The sequence below is a fragment of the Macaca nemestrina genome, chromosome 2, assembly GCF_043159975.1.
Source record: "Macaca nemestrina isolate mMacNem1 chromosome 2, mMacNem.hap1, whole genome shotgun sequence".
Classification (NCBI taxonomy): Eukaryota; Metazoa; Chordata; class Mammalia; order Primates; family Cercopithecidae; genus Macaca; species Macaca nemestrina.
This window is the reverse complement of record NC_092126.1, coordinates 116,864,819-116,878,774: the sequence shown is the minus strand read 5'-3', so window position 1 is coordinate 116,878,774 and position 13,956 is coordinate 116,864,819. Positions and strand designations below refer to the sequence as shown.

The 13,956-nt window shown below is 44.2% G+C and overlaps 1 protein-coding gene across 1 annotated transcript in view; it reads left to right on the top strand.

Moving 5' to 3' along the window:
- Window positions 1–13,956, top strand: part of LOC105480571 (decapping mRNA 1A) — a 61,795-nt gene that overhangs the window by 34,031 nt on the left and 13,808 nt on the right. The window contains exons 5-6 of the mRNA XM_011739646.2: window positions 2,089–2,227; window positions 4,154–4,267. Of these exons, the coding sequence (XP_011737948.2) occupies window positions 2,089–2,227; window positions 4,154–4,267 (253 nt within the window). The remainder of the gene's footprint in view (window positions 1–2,088; window positions 2,228–4,153; window positions 4,268–13,956) is intronic.

Here is a 13,956-nt window from a genome sequence, read left to right as displayed (position 1 = left end):
CCCAGTATTTTTAAATAAAAAAGCCATCTCTGTCCACCTTTTCCCCACACTGTAATAAGAGCTCCTGTGCAGGCTGGGTTTTTTGGTTTTTAAAACAGGGTTTCGCTGTGTTGCCCAGGCTGGTCTCAAACTCCTGGGCTCGAGTGATCTTCCTGCCTCGGCCTCGCAAAGTGCTAGGATAATAGGCATGAGCACTGTGCCTGGCCTAAATTAATCTTAGAAAAAAAAAGAAAGTTGCTTTATTAAAATTTATTATTCAAGCTTGAAAGCTTGAAGAAAAATATAGGAAATAATAAAATATGTATGTGCTTACCACCCAGCTTTCAATTCCTAACATTTTGCTGTAATTGTTTCAGATCTTTCTATACAAGGGAGAAGGGGGTGTTCTTAAAAACTGAAAACCCACTTAGTGTGTGGGTTTTTTTTGTTTGTTTGTTTGTTTGTTTTGGAGTCAGGGTCTCCCTCTGTCACCCAGGCTGGAGTGCAGTGGCGTGATCTCAGCTCATCGCAACCTCTACCTCCCAGACTCAAGCAGTCCTCCCACTTTAGCCTCCCAAATAGCTGGGGCTACAGGCGTGTACCACTATGCCCAGCTAATTTTTGTATTTTTTTTGTAGAGACGGGGTTTTGCCAAGTTGCCCAGGCTAAGTTGGTGGTTTTTTTTTTTTTTTTTTTTTTTTTTTTTTTTGAGACGGAGTCTCGCTCTGTCGCCCAGCCCAGGCTGGAGTGCAGTGGCGCAATCTCGGCTCACTGCAAGCTCCGCCTCCCGGGTTCACGCCATTCTCCTGCCTCAGCCTCCCGAGTAGCTGGGACTACAGGCGCCCGCAACCGCGCCCGGCTAGTTTTTTGTATTTTTAGTAGAGACGGGGTTTCACCGTGGTCTCGATCTCCTGACCTTGTGATCCGCCCGCCTCGGCCTCCCAAAGTGCTGGGATTACAGGCGTGAGCCACCGCGCCCGGCCTAAGTTGGTGGTTTTTTAAAGGGAGAATAAGGGAAACCTTTTATTTGCTTATAGTGTTATCATTAACTTTTAAGGATTCACCAGGACCTCTATTTTCAAGAAATGACTTTGTCCTTACTAGCCCAGTGTCAATCCAAACTTTCCACAGAGGATTTGTTCGACTATGCGGCCTTCCTGTGTCTTGGTGGCATTGTCCATTTTCAGATTTACTTTAGCAATTAGTTTGATTTTGAAATACTTCAAGGGAAAAAGGGAGATACCTTAGTGGAGTTTTTAATGCATCTCTGCCAACTCTAGGAGGGAATTCTGATTTTTATCCTTCTGAAGGGTAAATATTGGCACTGTTAATGAGACGGTGAAATGGTAAGTCATATATTCCTGAAATGAGGTAACTGAGGTTCTGTGTTATATATTGCAAGAATAATGTCATTGGCTGGGCGCAGTGGCTCATGACTATAATCCCAGCACTTGGGGAGGCCGAGGGCAGATTATGAGGTCAGGAGATCGAGACCATCCTGGCTAACACAGTGAAACCCTGTCTCTACTAAAAACAAAAAATTAGCCGGGCGTGGTGGCGGGTACCTATAGTCCCAGCTACTTGGGAGGCTGAAGCAGGGGAATGGCGTGAAGCCAGGAGGCAGAGTTTGCAGTGAGCCAAGATTGCGCCACTGCGCTCCAGCCTGGGCAACAGTGCGAGACTCCATCTCAAAAAAATAAAAAGAGGCCGGGCGCGGTGGCTCACGCCTGTAATCCCAGCACTTTGGGAGGCCAAGGCGGGCGGATCACAAGGTCAGGAGATCGAGACCATGGTGAAACCCCGTCTCTACTAAAAATACAAAAAATTAGCCGGGCGCGGTTGTGGGCGCCTGTAGTCCCAGCTACTCGGGAGGCTGAGGCAGGAGAATGGCGTGAACCCGGGAGGCGGAGCTTGCAGTGAGCCGAGATTGCGCCACTGCACTCCAGCCTGGGCGACAGAGCGAGACTCTATCTCAAAAAAAAATAAATAAAAAGAATAATGTCATCATGTGACACTCTTAGTGTGTCCTTGGAAGATGAACACCAAAAGAAACCTTGGGTCAGATTTTGTTTTAAGAGGCCTTTCTAAAACCTTGTTCTTCTCCTCTAGTGTGGTAGAAGAGGAGACACGGCGATCCCAGCAAGCTGTGCGGGATAAACAGAGTCCCAGCCAAGCCAATGGCTGCAGTGACCACAGGCCCATCGACATCCTGGAGATGCTGAGCAGAGCCAAGGATGAGTATGAGAGGGTAAGGCTCTCTGGGTACTTGGGTGCTGACCAAGAAAGACCAAAAGGAGAGGAGGAGGTCTGCAGGAGACCATTTTACTAGGGAAGCTGGCCTCCAGGACCAGCAGAAATACAAGTTCAAAAAGAAAGCATGTTAGCATGCTCCTGTAACCAGTCCCAGCTACTTGGCAGGCTGAGGAAGGAAGATCACTTGACCCCAGGAGTCAGAGGCTGCAGTGAGCTGTGGTTGTGCCACTGCACTCCAGTCTGGGCAACAGTGAGACCCTGTGTCTCTTTTTAAAGGTGTGTCTTACAATTTTAAATCTAAAACATAAGGAAAGAACTCGCTTACCCCAGAGTACTTGTTTTTGGCAGGAAAATTTACCATGCTTTTTTCTACTCCTATAAGATTACTATGGGAGAAGATGGTCTTGGAGTGCAGAAGTTAGCTCGCAGCAGCTAGTTCTGGTAAAGCTTCGTGCCTCTTCTTTACCACTGCAGTTTCTGTTAGGATCCTCAGTGGTCCTAGGAATTTGTGTAGGCTTTGAAAAGTATTCTGATAGTTTGTACCACATAATACTAAAAAGTATGCTCATGGTCTGTAATTGGTGGTAGATGCACAACCTTCATTAAGCTTCATTCAGGTAAAATTTTACCCAAATGAGAGGCTTTTCTGAAATTCACTGTTTTCTTTCTCTTCTGTTTTGCATTTTAGTTTATAAATTAGCTGATAAAATTTTCTCCCAAAAGTTGAATAAAATGGCAGTTGTGGTACATTAGTTAATTTATTCAATACCTGCTTATGAACCATCTACTATGTGCAAGCAGTGGGCATTTCATGGTTATAAAACTCTCCTGGAATTTTACTTGGCACCTCAAAGCCCCCACGCTTCACTGGAGTGAGACAAGCTCTCTACTGCTGAACTTTCTTTTAGCGGAATTATACTGTCACCTTACTCTTCACTAAATATTGAATTAAGTGCTTTCCTTTCATGCCTGTTTCATCCTCACCAGAACTTCAAGGAACAAAATTTGAAAAAGCACTGTTTCCCATACAGTTCTGCTATAATACTAGCTACTAAATTATTAATCGATGATCTTGAAAAAAGCTTCAAATTGGCAAAACGAGTTAAGGTACTGTTGAAAAGACAAAACTAGAGTGAGAGAGAATAGACCTAGTTGCCAGGAGTGGAAGGAGGGCATGACTGCAATAGGACAGCACAAGGGAATTTTTTTTGGATGATTAGAACTGTTTTGTATCCTCATTATGCCCATAGGAACAGAAATAGAACGGTACACACCTTAAAAATTAATTTCACCATATGTTAGCTTTTATTTAAAATTAAAATCAGGCCGGGCACAGTGAGTCACGCCCCCCATAATCCCAGCACTTTGGGAGGCCGAGGTGGATAGATCACAAGGTCAGGAGTTTGAGACTAGCCTGGCCAACGTGGTGAAACCCTGTCTCTACTAAAAATACAAAAAAAAAAAAAAAAAAAAAAAAAACAGCTGGGCGTGGTGGCTCACACCTGTAATCCCAGCTACTTGGGAGGCTGAGGCAGGAGAATTGCTTGAACCCAGGAGGCAGAGGTTGTAGCGAGCCAGGATCGCGCCTTTGCAGTCCAGCCTGGGCAACAGAGCAAGACTCCGTCTCGGAGAAACAAATAAAGATTAAAAGAATATATGATAAAGTAATACCATTATCTTTTTCTTTAAAAGGTGATAAAAATAATAGTTGTGGCCAACACTGTTGTCTCAAATTAGGTGCTCATTGTTCTAGAAATTGTATTGCATGTTATTTACATTGGAGTACAGAGCAAACATTTTGAGGTTGGTTTTTCTTCTTTTTAAAAAGTATCATTTCTGATAACGTCAAATACTGTTTTGTGAGCCAAATAATAGCAATTTTTTTTCACATGATGTATTTTTTTCTTTTAACTTTTTAAAGAATCAGATGGGCGACTCAAATATCTCCAGCCCTGGGTTACAGCCAAGCACTCAGCTCTCCAATCTGGGAAGCACTGAGACTCTAGAAGAAACGCCCTCTGGGTCACAAGATAAGGTTTGTACAGCTAAAGCTCTAGCTTTGTCCTAAGTAACAAAGAGTAGCGTTTAGTAAGAGTTCTAATGAGTGCAAGTTTGATTTTTCACTTGTGTGAAGGTTCATACGTGCAGCAACATAATGACATCCTCCTGGGTCATCATGATCCGAGTTACTGTGTTTCATCTGGATTTTGTAGTAGCCTGCTACCTGGTTTCCCATCTTTTGCCCCCTGGTTGCTTCTTACCTATTCTTAACCCAACAGCCAGAGTAATCCTTGTAAAACATAACTCAGATCATGGCATTCCTCTGCTTAAAACACTCCAGCAGTGTCCCAGCTCACTCAAATAATAGCCAGGATCATGACAGTGGCCCACGAGGCCCTGCCTTATCTGGCCCCTCTACCCCAGGCCTCATCTGTCACTGTGCATTGCTCACCTGGCTCCAGTCCCATTGGCTCTCTTGCCTTTCCCCAAATGTGCCAGATATGTTCCTGCCTTGGGACAGGCCTTTGCACTTGTTGTTCCCTTGGTCTGTAATACTTTCCTCCCAGATAGGGCTTGCTCCCTTTCCTCCTTCAAGCCTCATGTGTCCTCCATAAGTCAGGCCTTCTCTGACTACCCTATTTAAAATAACCCTTGGCCAGGCACAGTGACTCACACCTGTAACACCAGCACTTTTGGAAGGTTGAGGCAGGCAGATCACTTGAGCCCAGGGGTTTGAAACCAGCCTGGCCAATTGACAAAACTCTGTCTCTACTAAAAATACAAAAATTAGCTGGGTGTGGTGGCACATGCCTGTAATCCCAGCTACTCAGGAGGCTGTAGCACCAGAATGGCTTGAACCCAGGAGGCAGAAGTTGTGGTGAGCTTAGATTGTACTAGTGCCCTCCAGTCTGGGCAACAGAGTAAGACTCTGTCTGTCTCAAGGAAGAAAAAATAGTAATACCCCTTGGACAGGCACAGTGGCTCTCGTCTATAATCTCAGCACTTTGGGAGGTCAAGGTAGGAGGATCGCTTGAGGCCAGGAGTTAGAGACCAGTCTGGGCAGCATAGTGAGACCCCTTCTCTAGAAACAGATTTTAAAATTAGCCAGATGTGATGTCATGCATCTGTGGTCCCAGCTAATTGGGAGGCTGAGGTAAGAGCCTCGCTTGAGCCCAGGAGGTTTGAGATTGCTGTGAGCCTTGATCACACCACTGCACTCCAGCCTGGGTAGCAGAGCAAGGCCCTGTCTCAAAAATTTAATTTAACTTAATTTAATTTGATTTAAAAATAAAATAAAACCGCCGGGCACAGTGGCTCACGCCTGTAATTCCAGCACTTCAGGAGGCCAAGGCAGGCGGATCACCTGAGGTCAGGACTTCGAGACCAGCCTGGCCAACATGGCGAAACCCCATCTCTACTAAAAATACAAAATTAGCCCATGGTAACAGACACCAGTAATCACAGCTATTCAGGAGGCTGAGGTAGGAGAATCGCTTGAACCTGGGAGCTGGAGGTTGCAGTGAGCTGTGATTGTGCTACTGCACTCCAGCCTAGGCGACAGAGCGAGACTCCAGCTCAAAATAAATAAGTAAATAAATAAAATAAAACAACCCTCCCTCACCTCTATCCCCTTGCTGTACTTTATTTTCTCACTAAGGTTTCTAACCAGCTAACGTGGTTTCTGTTTTTGTTTTTTGTCTGTCTCCTGCCCACCAAAATATAAGCGCCATGTAAAGCAGTTTTGGTTTTTTATTTTGTTTTTAAGCTGTCTCTTAATAGGAAAGAAGGGCAGTTTTACGAGCCTTGTTCATTGCTGTGTCCTTTGCATATAGCACTGTAAATATTTGTTGAATTAATTCTCTTTATAACTGATAGTCTGATAAAAGAACAGATACCAAATAAAATCCATAGTTTTTTAAGTAGACTTTTTGTTTTGAGATAATTACAGATTTATATGCAGTTGTCAGAAATAATGCAGAAAGATCCTATGTACCCATTACCCATTTTCCCACTGATAACATTTTGCAAAATATAGTGTGATATCATAACCAGGTTATTGACACAATCCACACATCTTCTTCAGATTTCCCTTGTTATTTGTGTGTATATTCAGTTCTGTGTAATTTTATCTCATGTATAGCTTTGTATATCCACTACCACAGTCAAGATGCTAAATATTTTCATCACCACAAGGATGTTTTATGTTGCCCTTTCATAAACACACTGACTTCCCTTTCATACCCTCTTCTACCTCTGCCTCCCCGATCCCATCATCATTTAGCCCTAGCAACTATTAATCTATTTTCCAGTTCTATAAAGTCATTTCAAGAATATTATATAGGCCGGGCTCAGCGGCTCACGCCTGTAATCCCAGCACTTTGGGAGGCCGAGGCGGGCGGATCACGAGGTCAGGAGATCAAGACCATCCTGGCTAACACGGTGAAACCCCATCTCTACTAAAAATACAAAAAATTAGCCAGGCCTAGTGGCAGGTGCCTGTAGTCCCAGCTACTCAGGAGGCTGAGGCAGGAGAATGGCGTGCACCCGGGAGGCAGAGCTTGCAGTGAGCTGAGATCACACCACTGCACTCCAGCCTAGGCGACAAAGCGAGACTCCGTCTCAAAAAAAAAAAAAGAATGTTATATAAATGGAATCATATATGTGACCTCTTGAGATTGTCTTTCTTCACTCAGCGTAATTCCTGAACATTTCACTGAAGTTGTTACATGTATCAAGTTTGTTACCTTTTATTACTGAGAGTATTACAGATTTGTTTGTTTTTGGCAACTCGCTTAACTGAAGAACATCTAGATTGTTTTCAATTTTGGGTTATTACAAATAAAGCTCCTATGAACATTTATGTACAGGTTTTTGTGTGAACATAAATTTTCATTTCTCTGGGATAAATGCCCAGGAGTACAAGTGTCAGGTCATTTGGTATTGCATGTTTTAGTTTAATAGGAAACTGCCTTGGGAGGCCAAGGCGGGTGGATCACCTGAGGTCAGGAGTTCGAGACCAGCCTGACCAACATGCTGAAACCCCATCTCTACTAAAAATACAAAAATTAGACGGGCATGGTGGTGGTGGTGTCTGTAATCCCAGCTACTCAGGAGGCTGAGGCATGAGAATCGCTTAAACCTGGGAGGCAAAGGTTGCAGTGAGCCGAGGTCATGCCACTGCACTCCAGCCTAGGCAACAAGGGCAAAACCCTGTCTCAAAAAAAAAAAAAAAAGAAAGGCCGGGCGCGGTGGCTCACGCCTGTAATCCCAGCACTTTGGGAGGCCGAGGCGGGCGGATCATGAGGTCAGGAGATCGAGACTATCCTGGCTAACACGGTGAAACTCCGTCTCTACTAAAAATACAAAAAATTTAGCCGGATGTGGTGGTGGGTGCCTGTAGGCCCAGCTACTCAGGAGGCTGAGGCAGGAGAATGGTGTGAACCCAGAAGGTGGAGCTTGCAGTGAGCTGAGATCACACCATTGTACTCCAGCCTGGGCGAAAGAGCGAGACTCCGTCTCAAAAAAAAAAGAGAAAGAAAGAAAGAAACCACCAAACTGTTTTCTAGGAAGTCTGTACAGTTTTACATTCACATCAGCAATGTATCCAAAATGTTTTTAGATATTTAGATGATAATTAATTTAAACCAAATTTTGTATTCTACCTTCCCATGCCCCATTTTTACTGTATCTGGATTTAGGATCATCATCCAGGAGTGTGCAGTGGGCTTACTACTTCCCCTTTCTAAATCATGAATCACTTCATCTTCCTTTTGTGAATCATGAGGTTAAGGATTCTTGTACTGCCTAAAGCAGATTTGTTGTGAGACCCTAAGGAAGAAATGGACCAGAAAAAAATGCCTTAAGAATTGTAAGGCCAGGCATGGTGAATCACACCTGTAATCCCAGGGCTTTGGGAAGCGGAAGCAGGCAGATCCCTTGAGTCCAGGAGTTTGAGACCAGCCTGGCAAACATGGTGAAACCCTGTCTCTACTAAAAATACAAAAATTAGCTGGGTGTGGTGGCGCACGCCTGTAATCACAGCTACTCAGGAGGCTAAAGTGGGAGGATCATTTGAAACCAGGAGGTAGAGGTTACAATGAGCCAAGATTGCACCACTGCACTCCAGCCTGGGCAACTGAGGGAGACCCTCTTTCAAAAACCCTACAACAAAAAAAAGAATCAGCCAGGCGCGGTGACTCACGCCTGTAATCCCAGCACTTTGGGAGGCCAAGACAAGTGGATCACCCGAGGTCAGGAGTTCAAGACCAGCCTGACCAACATGGTGAAACCCCATCTCTACTAAATAGAAAAGAGATTAGCCAGGCGTGGTGGCACATGCCTGTAATCCTAGCTACTTGGGAGGCTGAGGCAGGAGAATCGCTTGAACCCAGGAGGCGGAGGTTGCAGTAAGCCAAGATTGTGCCATTGCACTCCAGCCTGGGCAACGAGTGAAACTCCATCTCAAAAACAAAAAAAAATCGTAAAGCACTGCCCATTGAAAGTTGAAAAATGAGTGTGACAAGCCATAGATGCTCAGCCGTTCAACAACAGCACTGAGTCTGTAGGCATACAGAACTCAAGAGGGACAGATAGTGCTGATGTGTTATTCTGTGATTTTTCATATACTTTTAAAATTTCACTTTTGGTCAGGTGTGGAGGCTCACGCCTGTAATCCCATCTGTTTGCACTTTGCACTTTGGGAAGTCAAGACAGGCAGATCATGAGGTCAGGAGTTTGAGACCAGCCTGGCCAACATGGTGAAACTCCGTCTCTACTAAAAATACAAAAATTAGCCAGGTGTGGTGGCATACACAGTTTACTCCCAGATTATGCCTCCCAGGTTCAAGCGATTCTCATGCCTCAGCCTCCTGAGTAGCTGGGATTACAGGCACGCACTACCACACCCAGCTAATTTTTGTATTTTTAGTAGAGACGAGTTTAACCATGTTGCCCAGGCTGGTCTCGAACTTCTTCTGACCTCAGGTGATCTGCGTGCTGTAATCCCAGCTACTCAGGAGGCTGAGGTAGGAGAATTGCTTGAACCCAGGAGGGGGAGCTTGCAGTGAGCCAAGATCGTGCCACCGCACTCCGGCCTGGGCGACAAAGCAAGACTGTGTCTCGGGGTTGGGGGGAAGACTCCACTTTTTAGGTTATAGTGACAAAATTTTATGAAATACTGAGATCTGGGCCGGGCGCGGTGGCTCAAGCCTGTAATCCCAGCACTTTGGGAGGCCGAGACCGGCGGATCACGAGGTCAGGAGATCGAGACCATCCTGGCTAACCCAGTGAAACCCCGTCTCTACTAAAAAATACAAAAAACTAGCCGGGCGAGGCGGCGGGCACCTGTAGTCCCAGCTACTCGGGAGGCTGAGGCAGGAGAATGGCGTGAACCCGGGAGGCGGAGCTTGCAGTGAGCTGAGATCCGGCCACTGCACTGCAGCCTGGGCGACAGACCGAGACTCCGTCTCAAAAAAAAAAAAAAAAAAAAAAAAAAGAAATACTGAGATCTGGATATTGTCAGAAGCCATGTGATTGACTAAAATTAGCTTAAATTTATCATCAGCCGCCACATGCAGATACTACATTTGTTTAGTAACACTGCCATCTAGTGCTGAGGAGCAAGTACTGCTATCAAGCCTTGATAGTATTACATTCCATTTCAGTTGCATAATTCACTTACTAAATTTTTCTTGGGATTGTTTCTGTAGTGTATTTTGTTTTTGTTTGCTTCCTATGTTCAAGAATAATGCCTGTCTTATAGTGTGCCCACTACAGTGACCAGTAGCTCCAAACAGAAGTGTAAAATTCTTTAAACATCAATTCTCTGGGATGAGGAATGAACCATATTAAACCTGATGTTGAATATGATAATTTTGTCCTGCGCCGTACATGCTGTTGCTTGCTGAATGCCATTTCCCGAACTAAATGGTCAGACTAACACTTGATCTACATGAAGTATTAAAAAACTCAGAATCCTAACTTTAAGCATATTCAAGCATGAGGAAAGAATAACATTTTACCTTTTCTGTGGATGATGGAAGGTTAATTCATGAATAAATAAGCCCAGCTACCAGAGCAGGGCAACCAGTTTTTCTTATCAGAAACGGAAAAGAATGCAGAGACTGTGAAGCTTTTGGGGATTTGTGTGAAGAGGAATGTTCTGCTCACCTAGGCTCCTATGACAAATTCAACCAGTTAGGTACAATCATGTGTCATTTAACAATGAGAGGCCGGGCGCGGTGGCTCAAGCCTGTAATCCCAGCACTTTGGGAGGCCGAGACGGGCGGATCATGAGGTCAGGAGATCGAGACCATCCTGGCTAACACGGTGAAACCCCGTCTCTACTAAAAAATACAAAAAAACTAGCCGAGCGAGGTGGCGGGTGCCTGTAGTCCCAGCTACTCGGGAGGCTGAGGCAGGAGAATGGCGTGAACCCAGGAGGTGGAACTTGCAGTGAGCTGAGATCCGGCCACTGCACTCCAGCCTGGGTGGCAGAGTGAGACTCCGTCTCAAAAAAAAAAAAAAAAAAAAAAACAATGAGAATGCTGTCTTGAGAAATGTGTCATTAGGCGATTTCATTTCCGAACATCATAGAGTGTATTTGTACTTTCACAAACCAAGAAACCAAGATGGCATTGCCTATTAACACCTAGGCTCGATGAGATAGCCTATGGCTCCTGGACTACAGACCTGTACAGCACATTACTGCACTGCATATTATAGGCACTTATAACACACTGGTATTTGTATATTTAGCCTTAGAAAAGATTTAGTAAAAACACAATATTCTTCTGGGATCACTGTTGTATATGCAGTCCATCGCTGACCAAAACATGGTTTGTGCCAAGTGATAGTATTTCCAAACGTTGATGCATTTTGATCTGTAGCCACCTCAGTTATTCAAACCTTAGCAGCACCTGTTTTCCAGAGGTAAGTATCACCATCCAGGTGATTAGGTAACCTATAATCTGCTGGATTGACATCTCTGTGTGGTGGCACACTGGTTAAGAATGTAGACTGTATTGTTAGAACTAAGTTGGAGTCTGGTTCTGTTGTTGTATTTGGGCATCATCTGTAAAGTGGCAATAATAGTAGACCTACTCCAGCAGATGAATAGAGTAATACATGTAAAGTGCTTAGCATAGTGAGCATTCTGTGTATGATGATTCATTATTGCCATCACAGATTCGTTTATTCCTTCTTATATGAGAAAACCTCCAAAACTGTAATGCTTTACCATACACCCCATTCTAGAGAAAGTCAGAGAATCTGTCTGGCCTGGCAGTAGTTATAGGGAGGCAGCATAGAGAATCTGGAAACTTTCTGCTCCTTTTAAAGTCAGGGTTCAGGGTTCTGCCATATAGTGGTTTCATATTTTAATATAAAGTAGATGTGTTTGTGTTTGTTTGTTTGTTTGTTTGTATAGACGATGTCTCACTCTGCTGCCCAGGCTCAAATGCAGTGGCGTGAACATAGCTCACTGTAACCTCAAAACTCCTGGGCTTAAACGGTCCTCCTGCCTCAGCCTTCCAAGCAGCCAGGACCACAGGTGCACACCACCTTGTGCAGCTACTTTTTAAATTTTTTTGTAGAGGCAGGGGCCTCAGTATGTTGACCAGGCTGATCTTAAACTCCTAGCTTCAAACAGTGCTTCCGCCTAGGCCTGCCAAAGTGCTGAGATTATAGGCATGAGGCACTCTGCCTGACTTAAAGTAGATTTTTGGCTGTTCAAAGTTAATTTATGTTTCACTGGACAAGTAAAAGTTGCTGTCTGGATTATGCCTCAGGTGTATTTTGTGATGAAGTTTCTCCATGATTGTTCCTTTTCTTAAATTTCTGCAACATAGACCCAATCTGATCTCTGTTTTCCAAAGTAGTTTATATCTAAATATTGGTTTGTGTGTCTGCATACATATTCTATAATAGATGATTCATTTACTTTGCGTTAATAAGAATTAGTGGTGTTGGCCAGGCACGTTGGCTGTAAGCCCAGCACTTTGGGGGCCGAGACAGACCAATCACCTGAGGTTAGGAGTTCAGGAACAGCCCAGCTAACATGGTAATACGCCATCTCTACTAAAAATACAAAAATTAACCGAGTGTGGTGGTGCGTGACTGCAATCCCAGCTACTCGGGAGGCTGAGGCAGGAGGATCACTTGAACCCAGGAGGTGGAGGTTGCAGTGAGCCAGGATCACACCACTGCACTCCAGCCTGGGTGACAGTGAGACTCCATCTCAAAAATTAAAAAAAAAAAAAAAAAAAAAAAAAAATTAGTGTTATTTTCCAGTACTTTTTTGCTAAGAAACTTGACCCATTTGTTTTCTAAACATATAATGTATATAAAAAGGAAGTAGCCCAATTCAAAACTGGGTAAAAGATTTTAATAGGACTGGGCCGGGCGCGGTGGCTCAAGCCTGTAATCCCAGCACTTTGGGAGGCCGAGATGGGCGGATCACGAGGTCAGGAGATCGAGACCATCCTGGCGAACACGGTGAAACCCCGTCTCTACTAAAAAATACAAAAAACTAGCCGGGCGAGATGGCGGGCGCCTGTAATCCCAGTTACTTGGGAGGCTGAGGCAGGAGAATGGCGTGAACCTGGGAGGCGGAGCTTGCAGTGAGCTGAGATCCGGCCACTGCACTCCAGCCCGGGCGACAGAGCGAGACTCCGTCTCAAAAAAAAAAAAAAAAAAAAAAAGATTTTAATAGGAATCTCCATATAAGATATACAGATGGCCAATAAGCACATGAAAAGATGCTCCTCATCGTTAGTCAATAGGGACATGCAAATTCAAACCACATGGAGGTATCACTTCATACCCATTAGGATGGCTAGTATCATTAAAACAGAACATCACAAGTGTTGGAGAGTATGTGGAAAATACTCTATATACTCTGTTACCTCATACACTGCTGTATACTGGCCACCCTGTTGGATTGCCGGTGATAATGTGAAATGGTTCAGGCACTAGGGGAAAAAACAGTTTGGTGGTTCCTCAAAAAGTTAAACTTAGAATTACTATATGACCCAGCACTTCTGCTCCTGGGTATATACCCAGAAGAATTGGAAACAGGCATTCAAACAGATACTTCCACACCAGTGTTTATAGCAGCAGTATTTGCACTAGCTAGAAGGTGGAAACATCTCAAGAACTCCAGTGTCCGTTAATGGAAGCATAGATAAATAAGTGTCATATATACATGCAATGGAACATTATTCAGCCATAAAAAGAAATGAAATTCTGATACACGTTAGAACATGGATGAACCTTAAAATCAACAATGTGAATGTACTAAATGCCGCTGAATTTTACACTTAAATATGGTTAAAATGGTAAATTTTATGTATATTTTACTACAGTTTTTTAAAATAGGGAGATAAACGTCTATTGTGCTGTCGGTAGACATTTATGATGCCAGGAATTCACAAGTGACTAAGTCAGAATGTTCAGTGTAGTAAATGGAACTGGTGCACATGTCTGCAGCTATGTGGCCTGGACAGAGAAGTCTGTCCCAGGGGAGAATTTGTTGTCTATTTTGACCTAGATAGAATGGGTTTGAAATATTACCAGGGGCCGGGCACGGTGGCTCAAGCCTGTAATCCCAGCACTTTGGGAGGCCGAGACGGGCGGATCACAAGGTCAGGAGATCAAGACCATCCTGGCTAACACGGTGAAACCCCGTCTCTACTAAAAAATACAAAAAACTAGCCGGGCGAGGTG